Source organism: Cannabis sativa, chromosome 9, assembly GCF_029168945.1.
Source record: "Cannabis sativa cultivar Pink pepper isolate KNU-18-1 chromosome 9, ASM2916894v1, whole genome shotgun sequence".
In the NCBI taxonomy this organism is placed as follows: Eukaryota; Viridiplantae; Streptophyta; class Magnoliopsida; order Rosales; family Cannabaceae; genus Cannabis; species Cannabis sativa.
In genome coordinates this window covers 2,897,877-2,913,092 of record NC_083609.1, presented here as the reverse complement: position 1 = coordinate 2,913,092, position 15,216 = coordinate 2,897,877, and the positions used below count along the sequence as shown (strand labels likewise).

General features: G+C 30.6%; 1 protein-coding gene and 1 pseudogene across 1 annotated transcript; both read right to left on the bottom strand.

The window, feature by feature from the left end:
* Window positions 1–4,709: 4,709 nt before the first annotated feature.
* On the bottom strand, window positions 4,710–6,136 carry LOC115722039 (probable aspartic proteinase GIP2). Its single transcript, XM_030651163.2, has one exon. It carries the CDS (start codon window positions 6,110–6,112, stop codon window positions 4,799–4,801), a length of 1,314 nt encoding a protein of 437 aa, XP_030507023.2. The 5' UTR covers window positions 6,113–6,136; the 3' UTR covers window positions 4,710–4,798.
* Window positions 6,137–10,708: 4,572 nt separating this feature from the next.
* LOC115722044 (probable aspartic proteinase GIP2) lies at window positions 10,709–12,115 on the bottom strand (annotated as a pseudogene).
* Window positions 12,116–15,216: the final 3,101 nt, after the last annotated feature.

Here is a 15,216-nt window from a genome sequence, read left to right as displayed (position 1 = left end):
TCACTTCTAACTAGTACTAATAAGAATGCTCAATATTTAAATTTCAAGTTGAATAGATCTTATACATTCTTAAGTATCATATTGTTATTGGTGCAATTAAGTATTGAATATCACATAATTTATTATAATAATTTTTTAAAATATCACTAATCAATGATAAAATATTATTTTTATAGATATTACTAATAAAAATACTCAATATTTAAATATTAAGTTGCATGTGTCTTAATATAATAATTATTATTTGTAACGTTGCTTTTAAAAAAATAGTTAAACAAATGCTAAATCATAATGTCTAGCTAGCACTACTAATGGCACGTTTAGTATACAGTAATCAGAATCGGAATAAATTAATGGAGAAATGTAACGGAATAAATGAAAAATAATCGGAATCAATATTTGTAATATGTTGTATACTAAAATTTTTTAGAAATGGAATAGTTGTGATTTATCTTGTTTACTTTATTAGGAAACGTAATCGGAATGCTTAAATTGACTAAATTGCCCTTTTGAGTTAAACTATATTATATAGTAGTTATTTTGCAAGACATATTTTAAAAGACAAAATTGTCATTATATATTTAATATTAAAAAATAAAATAAAAATAATAAAAATCCATTACCCTTAATGGCATTCCTTACAAAATTGGTGGGAGAAGTTCTCCATTTTTTTTCTCCCTTATTTAATCAACTTCTCCCTTTCGTAATTTTAATAATGTAAGTAAACAAATGTAAGGGAATAATTACCTTACTATTGATTCCTATTACTTATTAGTAAACATACCATTAGTGTTATGGTTTAAATGCAATTAAAGTGATCACTCCTTCACTCCCATGTGTTTTAAAATGTACTTAATTGGTTGTACATAATTATAATTTTTATAAATATAAAAATAACCGACACATAACTATAAGAAGGATTCTTTACACAAATAGTTTCTAACTTTTTATTATCTGTTATCTCATTTTTATCTATAACACATTAAAGATCGATCTTGATTTTTTATTGTGCGTGATTCATGGCTTTAGTGGAATCTCTACTGTCACTGTCGGTCGTCGTGGTCGTTAATGAGTTTTTTATTTAACATAGAAAGAGAGAGCAGAGAGATGAGTGAGTTAGAGAGAGTTATTTTTTTTAAGATGCAATTATTAATATAAGAAGAATAAAAAAAGAAAACAAGTTAAAATAAATATTATTTGGTATAAATTAATTAAAAGTCTAAAAATTAATAATGTGTATATTTTTAAGAGCATTGCTATTGGACACCAGTAGTGCCTAGCACCTTCTAGACGTGTTACCTTATAATTGGCTAGCGATACTTCATAAAACTTATTACATTATAAATTATAAGACCTGATACTTAGTTGAACCAATAGCGATATTGACATATAAGAAGGTACTAGACACTACTAATGTTTTTTTAGCATTTCTCTATCTTTAAGAATATATATAATAAAATTTCTCTTCTAGTTTAACACAAGTTGTTGGAAAAGGAATATTAAAAAACACGTGCTCATTAAGTTTTTTAATTAAATCTCACCAAACACAAATCACTCACATAAGTAATATTAGAGTATCTCTCATAATAGTATTTTGGAGAATATTTGACTAGGTAAAAAGTTTAGGTAGCAAAATATAAGAATATTATGTTCAATATTTAAATATCAAGTTGCATCTATCTTAATATAATAATTATTATTTATAACGTTGCTTTGAAAAAATAGTTAATTAAACAAATGCTAAATCATAATGTCTAGCACTATTACTTAGTGTTATGATTTAAGTGCAACTAGTGATCACTCCCTCACTCCCATATGTTTTAAAATGTACTTAATTGGTTGTACATAATTATAATTTATAAATACAAAAATGAACCGACACATAAGAAAGATTCTTTACACAAATAGTTTATAACTTTTTATTATCTCTTACCTAATTTCTATTTATTACACAAAGATCTATTTTTGTATTTTTAGAGAATTAACTGTTATTTCATTTACAATAATAGAAAAATGGAGTAGGAAATTTGTCTCATCTAACAAATATCTTTATCTAACTTTTAAAGCGTATTTTGCTAATCCATGTGCAGCTTGATTAATATTTTTTATAGTATGAGAAACAATAACTCTAAGGCAAAAGAATAAAAGACAACGTAAATTAGAAATTAAATCTGTAAAACATACTAAATTTGAAGATGTAGCATTTAAAGCATTGGAGACTCGCAAAGCATCAATTTCAATATGTGTTATCGAGAGTTGTAACTACGTGACCCAATTAAGGCTATGAAAAAGGGCTTTAGCCTCCATCTCATCTGATATGAAACATCCTTGTACAACTTTTAAAAGGGCAGTGATGACATGGCCATTATGATCTTGTATGATTGCATCATTGCTACAAAAATAGGTTTTTTCGATGTTTTTAAACAGTCGTTTAAAGTATTCCCGTCAATTTCTATAACCGTCGCTTCTATGACCGTTGTAAAACAGACAAAATAGGTGACGATTCAAAACCGTCGCTAATGTGGATTTCCTGACCGTTTAAAACCGTCGTCGCTTATATTATATGGCACAGTTTAAAACCGTTGCCTATACCCTATTATAGGCGACAATTTTAAACCGTCGGGAATGTTAAAAAAAAAATACAGATTTTTCTGCCATTAATGGCAGAAAAATTTATATTTTCCCCTATTTTTTTCCTGCATTAGTTTTATAATTTTACCTAAATTAAAATAAAACAACTAATTAATTTTGTTACAGTAACAACTAACTTTAAAACACATTAAATTTATACGATAACAAATTAAATATATATAATAAATAAAAAAGTACATAAATAAATAAATGCATTTATACCGAGCTCAGAGAGAGAGAAAGAGAGAGAGTGAGACGGACGAGAGGTGGTGGTGGTGGTGGTCCGCCGTATGAGATGAAGATGAGAGGGACACTGACGGGAGGTGGTGGTGGTCCGACGTATGCAACAAACAGTAGAGGGAGACCGACGAGAGGAGGGGTGGGTGAAGATCGATGGACGAGATAGACGAGAAGAAAGAGAGATTGAGAAAGGGAGGAAGACGGCGAGAGAGGAGGGTGATGGTGCGAAGGCGTGGGTGGAGTTTTGGAGAGTTAAGATTTTTGTTTTAGGGTGTGGGAAATGGAGAAGAAATAGGTGGGCATGTGAGAAATAAAAAAAGAAGTAGGTGGGCACGTGGGAAATGTGGCGAGAAGTAGGTGGCGATTTTTTAATAGACCCTTATAAGCGACGGTTAAAAACCATCGCCTATAAGAGTCCATTAAAAAATCGCATTTTATTAAAAAAAACATCACCTATTTTGTTTACTACGATTTTAAATCGTCGAGAATACTAAATTTTTCCTGACGGTTTTAAATAGTTACTTAGTTTTTTTAGCGACGGTCCCCGAAAAAAATAGTTTTTAGAATCGTCGCGAATTCTGATATTTGTAGTAGTGCACCTACATTAGGTATTTTTGCATCAAAGTTCACAGCAGCATCAAAGTTTAACTTCAGGCATTGAGATGCATCGCGATCTAAAAAGTTGGTTAAGCTTATACCTTCTAATTCGTGTGTCACTTATGCGTTGATTAATTTCTTCATTCTTTTTTGAGAACTTTTCTGTTATAGATATTTCTTCTTCCTTTCAAGATGTGTTGTCGTATACTAAATCAATTACCTTATTCAAGAACGTTACATATGATTATTACCATCAGCCGTAACCATTTCTTTTTCGCCATTTGCGTTTTCCTTGTATAAGTTGTCTTCTCATTTTCTGTTCTGTTTGATTGGATTCCCTTGATCGATTTCCACTTTTAGTAATTTGATGTTGTTCATTTAAATTATACATGTAATCATGACTGACCCTGAATTGAAATGGATTATAGGTAAAATAAAAAATTGAGCCCTTACTATAAAGATAAAAATATTTTTAAAAATTATTAAAAAAATATGTAGGGATTATTTCACAAATACACAAAAATAACAAAAAAATTACAAAAATACAGTTTTACAGAATTTTAAATATTTTTACGATTTTTTTATTTTATTTATAGAAAATACGGTCTTTTTATGTTGTATTCTTGTTAATTTGTTGTTGATTTTTTGTTGTTATTTTAATATTATTTTCATGTTACTTTTATGTAGTTTTTTTTGTTGTTTTCGTGTTATTTTTATAGAAACCGTAAAAATGTAAAAAAAAATAAAAATAAACGTAAAAATGTAATTTTTTTACAAAAAAAAATAGTACCTTATGTAATTATCTCTTTTTTAAAAGATATTTTTTTTATTTGGGCTCCTAAAATGAGTCAGCCCTAAGTGCAGACCTAACCCGCTTAACCTAGGGTCGCCCCTGCTTGTAATCCAATTCAGAGAGATTGAGAGAAAAAGAAAGTTAGATAGTGATCGAACACAAGTACTAAGGAAAGTTACAAGACTTGTATTCCCTGAAACTTGGTCTGATTAATGAAGAGGATTGAGGTTGCTATTCAATCGAGATGTATAGCCTTGCACATGGCTCGAAATCGTTAAATCTTGGTGTTATCTTTCTTTAATTTTCGCGCCTATTTCCCTCATTTAATCTCTTTTTATTGGTTCTATTTATTGTGTTGTTGAGGTTTTTGTGTGTTTGTATTCTTCTCGAGCTGTCTATGTGATTCGATCACAACAGCCATGATAAAAAAAATAAAAATTACAAACACTAAAAACGAAAAAAGTTGCTGCCATAAAATAATCAAGGACTAATGCTTTAAAAAGAAAAATGACATTTTTGGAAAATTTAAAGATGAGCCTAGAATTGGGAGTTGGAACAGGAAGTGTCTTTAACTAGAAGTGAAGAAGTAAATCCAAGAGTAGAGGTTGTCAAATCAAACTCCAAAAGATTATCCTCCAATTGAATCCCACCTATAACAATCGAAGTTCTTGGCTCCAACCCACCATCCACAAATCCCAAACAAATCACATTCTTATTAACTCCCACCATCGAATTAGCACCATGTATTCTCCAATTCACGCTCTTATTCTTCCCTTCCAACTCTAAATCAATAGTCGGGACTCTGGGTCCCGCTCTCGTCCAACGAACCCCTTCGGTGCTGAAACACGCACCAAAAGGCTTCACAGCCGCTACTCTGGTAATATTCCGAGTAGCGGCCATATCAACAAAATCGGAAACAACAGCCTTATAGATGGAACTATGCAAAACGGCATAAGGAACTGAAGAACTAAGGGTAGTGCCACCAACTCCATCAGTGGCATTAATGGACAACAAAGAAGTATCAAAATTAACAACTCTTTTGTTGTCTATTTTAATGGATTTGACTCCTATGAAATATTCTTCCGAAGTAGTATATGGTAGAACTAACTCATAAAACGAAGAAATGGGGTTGATCAGAAGAGGCGTTCTCACGAGATTGGCCGACAAATTATGAGGTGCTCCGCCGATGAAAACATTCCCAGTTGATTCAGTATTGGAAGGAATACAAAAGGCGTACTTCTTAGGAAGATTAAAAGCCGAAGAAAGCTCTGCCACAAGCGAGAAAGGGTTCTTTCCTAAACCAAGTGAGCCTTTAGTACCAAGAGGGAGACGATTCATGAAACTGTTTGTGAAATCGGAGGTAAGACAAGCGAAAGGAAGACGACGAGGAGAATTTTGAAGGAGATTGGAGGACGACGACGTCGTTTTGAGCTTGAAGAAATCTTCGCTTAATCCACCGATAACTCCAAATGATAAAGCGCAAGTTTGATTGGAGCAATGAGGCCATGGTTTAAGAAAATCACACTGAAGACAACCGCCTGATGATTGGTTGGGTCCCAAGAAACGTCCACACTTTTTGGTGTTGCAATTTACGAAGCGGTAAGTGGAGGAATCGTAACCTGTGTCGTCGCAAGTGAAGCTTGTGAGTTGTACTCCGATTTCGAGGAGTAAGTTGATGGTGGTTGAAGGAGTGCCTACTTGGATTTTGGTACTGTAGTAGTGACTGGTGGAGTTGATTATGTTTTTGGTGAGTGGGAAAACAATGGCTGCTTCTGAATATTGTGATGATGAGATTATGAAAAGGAGAGTTGAGAGAATAGTGATGAGGAAATATGATGATGAGTATGCCATATTGCTCTTATTATATTTTTCTTAGTGCCTACTATTGGTATTGGTGTTGTATTTATAGTTTAAAAAAGAATCAAGATGTTGGGAAAGGAATATAGAAAAACACGTGCTCATTAAGTTTTTTAATTAATTAAATCTCACCAAACAAAAACCACTGGCTGAACATTTCTAGCGGGTTCGACCCGAACCCCAGCAACCCGCCCGAATCCGAATCGATGAACCTGCAAATTTTTTTTTTGAAAAAATATTCGGGCGCGTTGGGGTCAACCCGGTACCCTTCGGGCGGGTTCGCGAGTTGAGTTTTTAGGAATACCGGGTTTCGGATTGAACCCGCCAACCTACAATTTAAATATGTTATATTTATTTTTATTTTATTATTACAATTTATATATATTTTTTAAAATATTAATTGAAAAATAAAAAATCCCAAACTTGTTTTAAAATTTAAACTCTCAGATTTTTTTTATTTTTTTTGATTTTCTTATAAATTTATTTTCTTAAATAATATAAATTAAATATATTTTTATATATAATTTTTTATTAAAAATTTATATATATTATATTAAATAATTTATATTCAGAAATATATAATAATTTTTAAATAATATATAAATTTTATTTTAATTTATTGTTATTTTTATTAGTTTTGAATAAAAAATTAATTTTTTTAAAGAGTTGACCGAGTTGACCGGGTCAACCCGCCAACTCGGTCAACCCGGCCAACCGAAACCCGCAAACCCACCAACCCGTGCTCTATCCGGGTCCGGGTTCGGTTTCATTTTTTTGAACCCGAAACCCGTAAACCCAAAACCCGCGAACCCGAAACCCAGTTAACCTGCCCGATGTTCAGCTCACATCAACAATATCAATAGGAATGAAGATGCAATATTAAAAATTAGTGTATTAAACCAATTTAAATCATTTTGGGCTCGTTTGGAACGCCGTATTAGATCGTATTATATTGTATTGTATTATATTGAATTGTATTTTATGCAATATTTTTATGTAAAACTATATGTGGTATTAACTTTTATGGACACTTAAATATATAATGTTTTAGTATAAATTAAAGTTTAACATAGTATTATATAAAAATATGATATATAATCCAATTTAATATAATACAATACAATACAATACGACCTAATACGACGTTCCAAACGAACCCTTTAGAAGAAGATATGTACTTAATTTAGATTTATATAATTTATTATAATAATTTTTTTTTTAGAGTATTACTAACTAATCATATGATACCACTTCTAGATAATGTTAATAACAATATTCAATATTTAAATATCAAATTGCATATATCTTAATATCTTCTTAAGTGTCATATCGTTATTGATGCAGTTAAATATCGGATATCACATAATTTATTATAATAATTTTTTTATAAAATATAACTTTTTAGATAGTGCTAATAAGAATGCTCAATATTTAATTATCAACTTGCATATATCTAAATATAATAATTATTATTTGTAACGTTGCTTTTGTAAAAATAGTTAAACAAATGCTAAATCATAATGTCTAGCACTACTACTTAATGTTATGGTTAAGTGCAATTATAGTCATCACTCCTTCACTCCCATGTATTTTAAAAAGTACTTAATTGATTGTACATAATTATAATTTATATATATAAAAATGAAAATTCACATAATTATAAAAAAGATTCTGTACACATATAATTTCTAACTTTTTATTATACCTGATTTTTATTTATTACACAAAGATTGATTTTTATTTTTTATTTTTTTTAGAAAATTAAACGTTATAATTAATAAATCAAAAGTCATTTACAATAACAAAGAAAATTAAATAAGAAATTTCTCCTATTCAACAAATATCTTATCTAACTCTAAAACATATTTTGCTAATCCATGTGTAGCTTGATTAATATTTTTCTTAGAATGAGAAACAATAACTCTAACAAAAAAAGATAAGAGAAACAACGTAAATAAAAAATTAAATCCGTGTACATGATAAATCTAAAGATAAAGCATTTAAAGCATTGAAGACTCACAAAGCATCAGTTTCAATATGTATTATCGAGAGTTGTAACTGCATGACCCAATTAATTCCTATTTTTTTTTTTTTTTTGCAAAACGACATAATTTGATTTTTCTAGTGTTATCTGTTTTTTTTACGTTATATATATCGATGGTTTATCGATAATATATCGGTGGTAAGAGTACCAAGGTTGGGGAAGACTCTTATCGATAATTTTTCAATGGCATATCGATGGTATAACGATGGTTTCTCGATGATTTCCATGGCTATGTGAATTTTTTATTTTTTTTTTACTTTTTTTTTTCATTTTTCAATTTCTTATCGATGGGTTTTCGATGATTTTCATAGTTGTGTGATTTTTATTTTTCTATTTTTTAAGTTTCTTATCGATGGTTTCTATTTGATGGTATATCGATGGTATCTTGATGGTATATCGATGGTATCTTGATGGTTTCTCGATGGTATATCGATGGTTTCTCGATGATTTCCATGGCTATGTGAATTTTTTTATTTTTTTTTTACTTTTTTTTTCATTTTCAGTTTCTTATCGATGGTTTCTCGATGATTTCTATGGTTGTGTATTTTTTTTTGTATTTTTTTCAATTTCTTATCGATGGTATATAAATGGTTTTTCGATAATTTCTATAGCATCAAAAAATTCACACAATCATGAAAATTATCGAGAAACCATCGATATAATTATAACATCGATAAGAAACTAAAAAATGCAAAAAAAAAATAATAAATAAAAAAAACATAAAAAATTCACACCGTTATGGAGATAATCGAGAAACCATCGAAAAATTATCGATAAGAGTCTTTCTTAATTTTGGTACACTTACCATCGATGAAACATTGACATATTATCGAAAACTATCGATATAACGTAAAAATTTCTAGATTTCACCGGAAAAACCAGATCCTGTCATTTCGCAAAAAAAAAAAAAAAACAACAACAACAACACGCTCTTTAAAATATTTAAAAAATTATTTTGTAAAACACTTATCCATTATTGCGAGTGTTGCGAGTTTTGTACAATCATTGTGCGTGATTCATGACATTAGTGGAATCTCCGCTGTCACCGCCGGACGTTGTGGTCATTAATAGGTTTTTTTTTAACTGATAGAAAGAGTGAGCAAAGAGATGAGTGAGTTAGAGAGAGTTATTTTTTTTAAGATGCTATTATTAATATAAAGAAGTAAAAAGGAAAAAGCAAGCCAAAATAAATATTATTCAATATAAATTAATTAAAAGTCTAAAAATTGATAATGCATATATTTTTAAGTATTATATAATAAAATTTCCAAAAGGAATATAGAAAAACACGTGCTCATTAAGTTTTTTAATTAAATCTCACCAAACACAAATCACTCACATGAGCAATATTAAAGCATCTTTAACAATAGTATTTTGGAGAATAGAGGTAAAAAGTTTAGGTGGCAAAATATAAGAATGTTATTTTATTGAAGATAAAAAAAATGTTGTTATTAAAATTTGTATTGATGTTCCACAATAAAATTTGTTAGTTGCATAGACACTAGAAAGTCCTTGATAAGATATTTCTTCAACATGTGTGGGAGTGCTCTTAGTTGAAAAGCAACTTGCAAAAGTGGTTATTACTTTATCTACAATAGAGTCTGAATATATATGACCCTCACTGAAATTATAAAGGAAGCTGTTTAGATGATTGGTTTGATTGAAGAATTCAGGATTGAGCAAAAGGTTATCATTGTGTTTTGTGACAACTAAGTGCATGTTTATTATCATAACTAAAAATTGTTTTTGTTTTTAAAAACAGAAAAATTGTTTTTTGAAAACAATTAGGCTTGTTTGGCTTTATTTTTTGAAAACTGTTTTCAGAAAACAAAGTTACAAAAATCAAGAATTTTGAAAACAACAAAATGTTGTTTTCTGTTTAAAAACTAATTCACTTTTGGTTAATATTGTTTTTAGAAAATACTAACCAAACGCGACTTGTGTTTTGAAAACTTTAAAAACATTTTTTTGAAAACAAAAAACAATACCAAACATACTCTAAGGTGTTATTTAATTGATAAAAAACCAAGTGCTTCATGAGAGGACAAAACAAATTGATATAAAGTTCCATTTCATAAAAGAGATTGTGGAAAAAGGAGCTGTCAATATTGCTAAGATTGGCACTAAAGATAACCCCTTTGACATGTTAACCAAAGTTGTTCCAAGCAGAAAGTTTGAGTACTGCTTGGAATTGATCAATATTGGGGTTAGCTAAGCCCTCAGGTCTTGATTGGACAGCAATTAGAGCTATGTTTGGCTCATCTTAACTTGAACCAAGGTGAAGATTTGTGAGGAATGGTTATAAGTTACCATTTTCAGTTAGTTACTCACTAACTTGGATAGAGTTTGTTAGCTGGAAGTTTAATTATTTCTGTTAGAGGCTTGGGACTTTGTTTAGCTATATATACCATTCTCCTTTTACTTATATCATTTAAATTATACTTGTAATCCAATTCAGAGAGATGAAAGTTAGAGAGTGATCGAACACAAGTGAGGAAAGTTTTCTTTGTAACTCACTTGTCTTTTTGGTTCATTCAAGAACACAATAAAAAATTAATCAAGGACTAATGCTTTAAAAAGAAAAACGACATTTTTGGAAAATTTAAAGATGATGCTGGTATAATGCTATAGCCTAGAATTGAGAGTTAGAACAGGAAGTGTCTTTGACTAAAAGTGAAGAAGTAAATCCAAGTGTAGAGGTTGTCAAATCAAACTCCAAAAGATTGTCCTCCAATTGAATCCCACCTATAACAATTGAAGTTCTTGGCTCAAACCCACCATCCACAAATCCCAAACACATCACATTCTCATTAACTCCCACCATCGAATTAGCACCATGTATTCTCCAATTCACGCTCTTATTCTTCCCTTCCAACTCTAAATCAATAGTCGGGACTCTGGGTCCCGCTCTCGTCCAATGAACCCCTTTAGTGCTGAAACACGCACCAAAGGGCTTCACAGCCGCTACTCTGGTAATATTCCGAGTAGCGGCTTTCTTAACAAAATCCGAAACAACAGCCTTATAGATGGAACTATGCAAAACGGCATAAGGAACTGAAGAACTAAGGGTAGTGCCACCAACTCCATCGGTGGCATTAATGGACAACAAAGAAGTATCAAAATTAACAACTCTTTTGTTGTCTATTTTAATGGATTTGACTCCTATGAAATATTCTTACTAACTCATTCACCGAAGAAATGGGGTTAATCACAAGAGGAGTTCTGAGGAGATTGGTCGACAAATTATGAGGTGCTCCGCCGATGAAAACATTCCCAGTTGATTTAGTATTGGAAGGAATACAAAAGGCGTATTTCTTAGGAAGATTAAAAGCCGAAGAAAGCTCTGCAACGAAAGAGAATGGGTTCTTTCCTAAACCAAGTGAGCCTTTAGTACCAAGAGGAAGACGATTCATGAAACCGATTGTGAAATCGGAGTTAAGACAAGCGAAAGGAAGACGACGAGGAGAATTTTGAAGGAGATTGGAGGAGGACGACGACGTCGTTTTGAGCTTGAAGAAATCTTCGCTTAATCCACCGGTATCTCCAAATGCTAAAGCGCAAGTTTGATTGGAGCAATGAGGCCATGGTTTAGGAGAAGCACACTGAAGACAACCGCCTGATAATTGGTTGGGTCCCAAGAAACGTCCACACTTTTTGGTGTTGCAATTTATGAAACGGTAAGTGGAGGAATCGTAACCTGTGTCGTCGCAAGTGAAGCTTGTGAGTTGTACTCCGATTTCGAGGAATAAATTGATGGTGGTTGAAGGAGTGCCTACTTGGATTGTGGTGCTGTAGTAGTGACTGGTTGAGTTGATTATGTTTTTGGTGAGTGGGAAAACAATGGCTGCTTCTGAATCTGAGGATGAGATTATGAAAACAAGAGTAGAGAGAAGGAAGAAGAAAATTGATGTCATAATTTAATTTAGTTTGATTTGTTAAATAAATTTGGTTAGTATTGGTGTTGTATTTATAGTTTAAGACAAGTTGTTGGAAAAGGAAGAACGTGTTTCAATTTACTATCAAAACAATATAGAAAGAAGCACGTGTTCTCTTCTCCCTAAAGTAACGATTCTCTAAAAAAATATTAGGACGGATAATTATAATCTCTTATTATAATTTTTTAGTTAATTTTAACGCTCGAAATTACATCTCAGAAATTTTTTTTCTTTTTTTCATAGCAGTATTTGTTATAGTTACAATATCATCTTTGTCAATTAATTTTGAAAAATTTTCGAATAGTTTACAATGTTAAAAATAGAGTTTTCGATATTCTAGTTTACCACGCGCGTTTAAAAACCTTTAAACATATTTTCGGCACTGTAAAATATTCAAAAATTTACGGGAATGATGTTGTAAGTATAATGAATACCGCTATAAAAATATTTTAAAAAAAGTATTTTTGCATGTGTTTTTGAACATAGAAGTTGACTAAAAAATTATATTAGGGGGTTGACAGTAGCACTCTTTTTATGATATTTATTAAAATCTTGTTAAGATAATAAAAGAATTAGTAAAAGAGACCACTGGTGCCTAATCCTCCTCAGTATCATATTATTATTTGTGTAATTAAATGTCGGATTCCATATAACTTAAGTGATGTTTGGTTGGAGGTAATGAAATGGCCAAATGGAATAAAAAAGAAACAATTTTCATTCCATTCTTTTGTTAATTGGTTGCATTTTAAAGTATTGGAATGATATTCTAATGAAATGTTCTTTCCACTATTTTGATAGAATGAGTATTCCATTTTAAAAAAGAAGAAAAGACCATTCTAATGTAACAAAAGAAAAAAAAATTAATAATTTTTTTTACGCATTTTAAATTTTATTTCATTCCATTTCTATTCCTATTCCAACTTCTATTCTCATTTCCATTCATGTTCTTATATTTTCATTCCTCTCAACTAAATGCTTACCTTAGAATAATAGTTCTTAGGAGTATATCACTAACTAATCATGAAGTGCTATTCAAGTTTTTGTAAACCACTAAATACTAATATGCCATGGCGATTTATAGGAAGACAATTTATTTAGTTAATTTTTTTTATTACTGGTGCTTGTATTTATAAGAAGACACTTTTGTTGGAAAAGGAAATAATGTTAGCTGTCAAAGGATCCCATGCCTGAACAAGATCGTATTTACGTATCCCATACTCTTGTCAAAACAATATAAAAAGAAAAACATGTGTTTATATACATAGTAATGACAATGAGTAAAATATTGTTACATAATAAGTGCATCTTCAACTACAAATGGTATCTCTATCTCCTCTCCATTATTTAACTCTACTTTTAGAAGTTTTAGATAATACTATAAGAGTATTGTTATGAAGTACTAGTGGTGCCTAGTACCTTCTTGACATGTCGCATTGTGATTGGTTAGCGACTTCCTAAAAATTATTATATTAAATTATATGGGACTCGATACTTAATTGAACCAATAGCGATATTAATATGTAGGAGAGTGCTAGATACCACAGATGCCCTTTAACATTTCTCATACTATAATGACACTATAATTTAAACAGATGCCCTTTACATTTGTCTATGAGTAATGTTATTGGGGAACGCTAGCTAGGATGGTATAGTTCTTAAATTTTATATATATTGTTATATTTTTTTACCTTAGTAATGTGTGAGTCTAATATTTCCTCAAAATATGGTGGTTAGATTTTGCACACCGATTTTAGACTACTTGATCATAAGTAGTATTATTGGCTCACTTTGGTTTAAGGAGGACCAGTTGGAAATAGGCATGTTCGATTCACATTGCATGTAATTTCCATGCTACACATCCATGATTGATCTATGTCATTTGGCTATATTTGTATATGTGACCATTGATGGGTTTAGTCATGATTGATATGACGAAAATCGCTTTGATCCTATATGGGTATAGTTGATGGACGAGATTGTTGTGAATACCTTTACATAATAGCAAATTTTGAGCTCATAAGGTTATACATTTATCAGGTAACATATGTTGCCCAAGTGGGAGATTGTTGGATTAAAAATCCTATGTGGGCACATATGTATAATGTATATGCTATTATAAAGTGTGATACAAAATTAAGTGACCAATTATGTTATGGGTATCAAAAGGGTATTAAAGTGTCATGGAATTAATGTGTAGATACCATAAGTTAATTTATAATTTGTTGAGGGGCCAAATTATAAATACCCAAAACTTATTCTAAGATGAGTCTATAAATAGGTAGTGGTCCTCAAGAAACACTAGGGTTTTCTGTATTCTCTCCTTCCCCATCAGAGAAAATACTCTAGAAAATAGTGTATTCTTGGAAGATCAAAACCTTCTCTGCAATCTCCAACAATGGCTTCAGGTTAGTGCTTCCGCTCATATTTTATCATCTTCTTCTTCTTTAATTTAGCAAAGGCTTTATAGATTTATGATTTAGGGTTTTCTATATTAAAGCACTTATAGGAATATGTTTGGATCTGTGATTTATATATTTTTCAAGTGTTTTATAAACCCTAACAAGTGGTGGCGTTTGGTTGGAGGTAATGAAATGGAATGGAATGGAAAGGAAACAATTTTTATTCTATTCCTTTGTTTGGTTGCATTTTAAAGTATTGGAATAGCATTCCAATGGAATGCTCTTTCCACCATTTTGGTGGAATGACTATTCCATTTTAAAAAGAAAGAAATGACAATTCCAATGTAATAAGAAAAAAAATTTAATGATTTTTTTATCGATTTTTTTTATGCATTTTAAATTTTATTCCATTCTATTCTTATTCCTATTCCCATTCTCATTCCTATTCCTATATTTTTATTCCTCCCAACCAAACGAGAACTGTAGACATTTTTAGTTAGTGCTAGATATCCATTGGTTCTTTTTAAGATTCTTTTTCTACACCAATAAATAAAAAAAAAAAAATACTAGAGTAATTAATGGAAAAGTATGTAGAAGAGTACTTTGGAGCCGTCAACATGGACTAACTAAACTATAAATTAATGATCCTTGATCCTTCTATTCTACTCAAAATGTAGGATATTATATTTTATTTTATGTTAAAAACGTATAAAAATACAC

Coding starts and splice junctions, on each gene's coding strand:
- LOC115722039 (XM_030651163.2), bottom strand. CDS start 6,112: ATGGCATACTCATCATCATATTTCCTCATCACTATTCTCTCAACTCTC.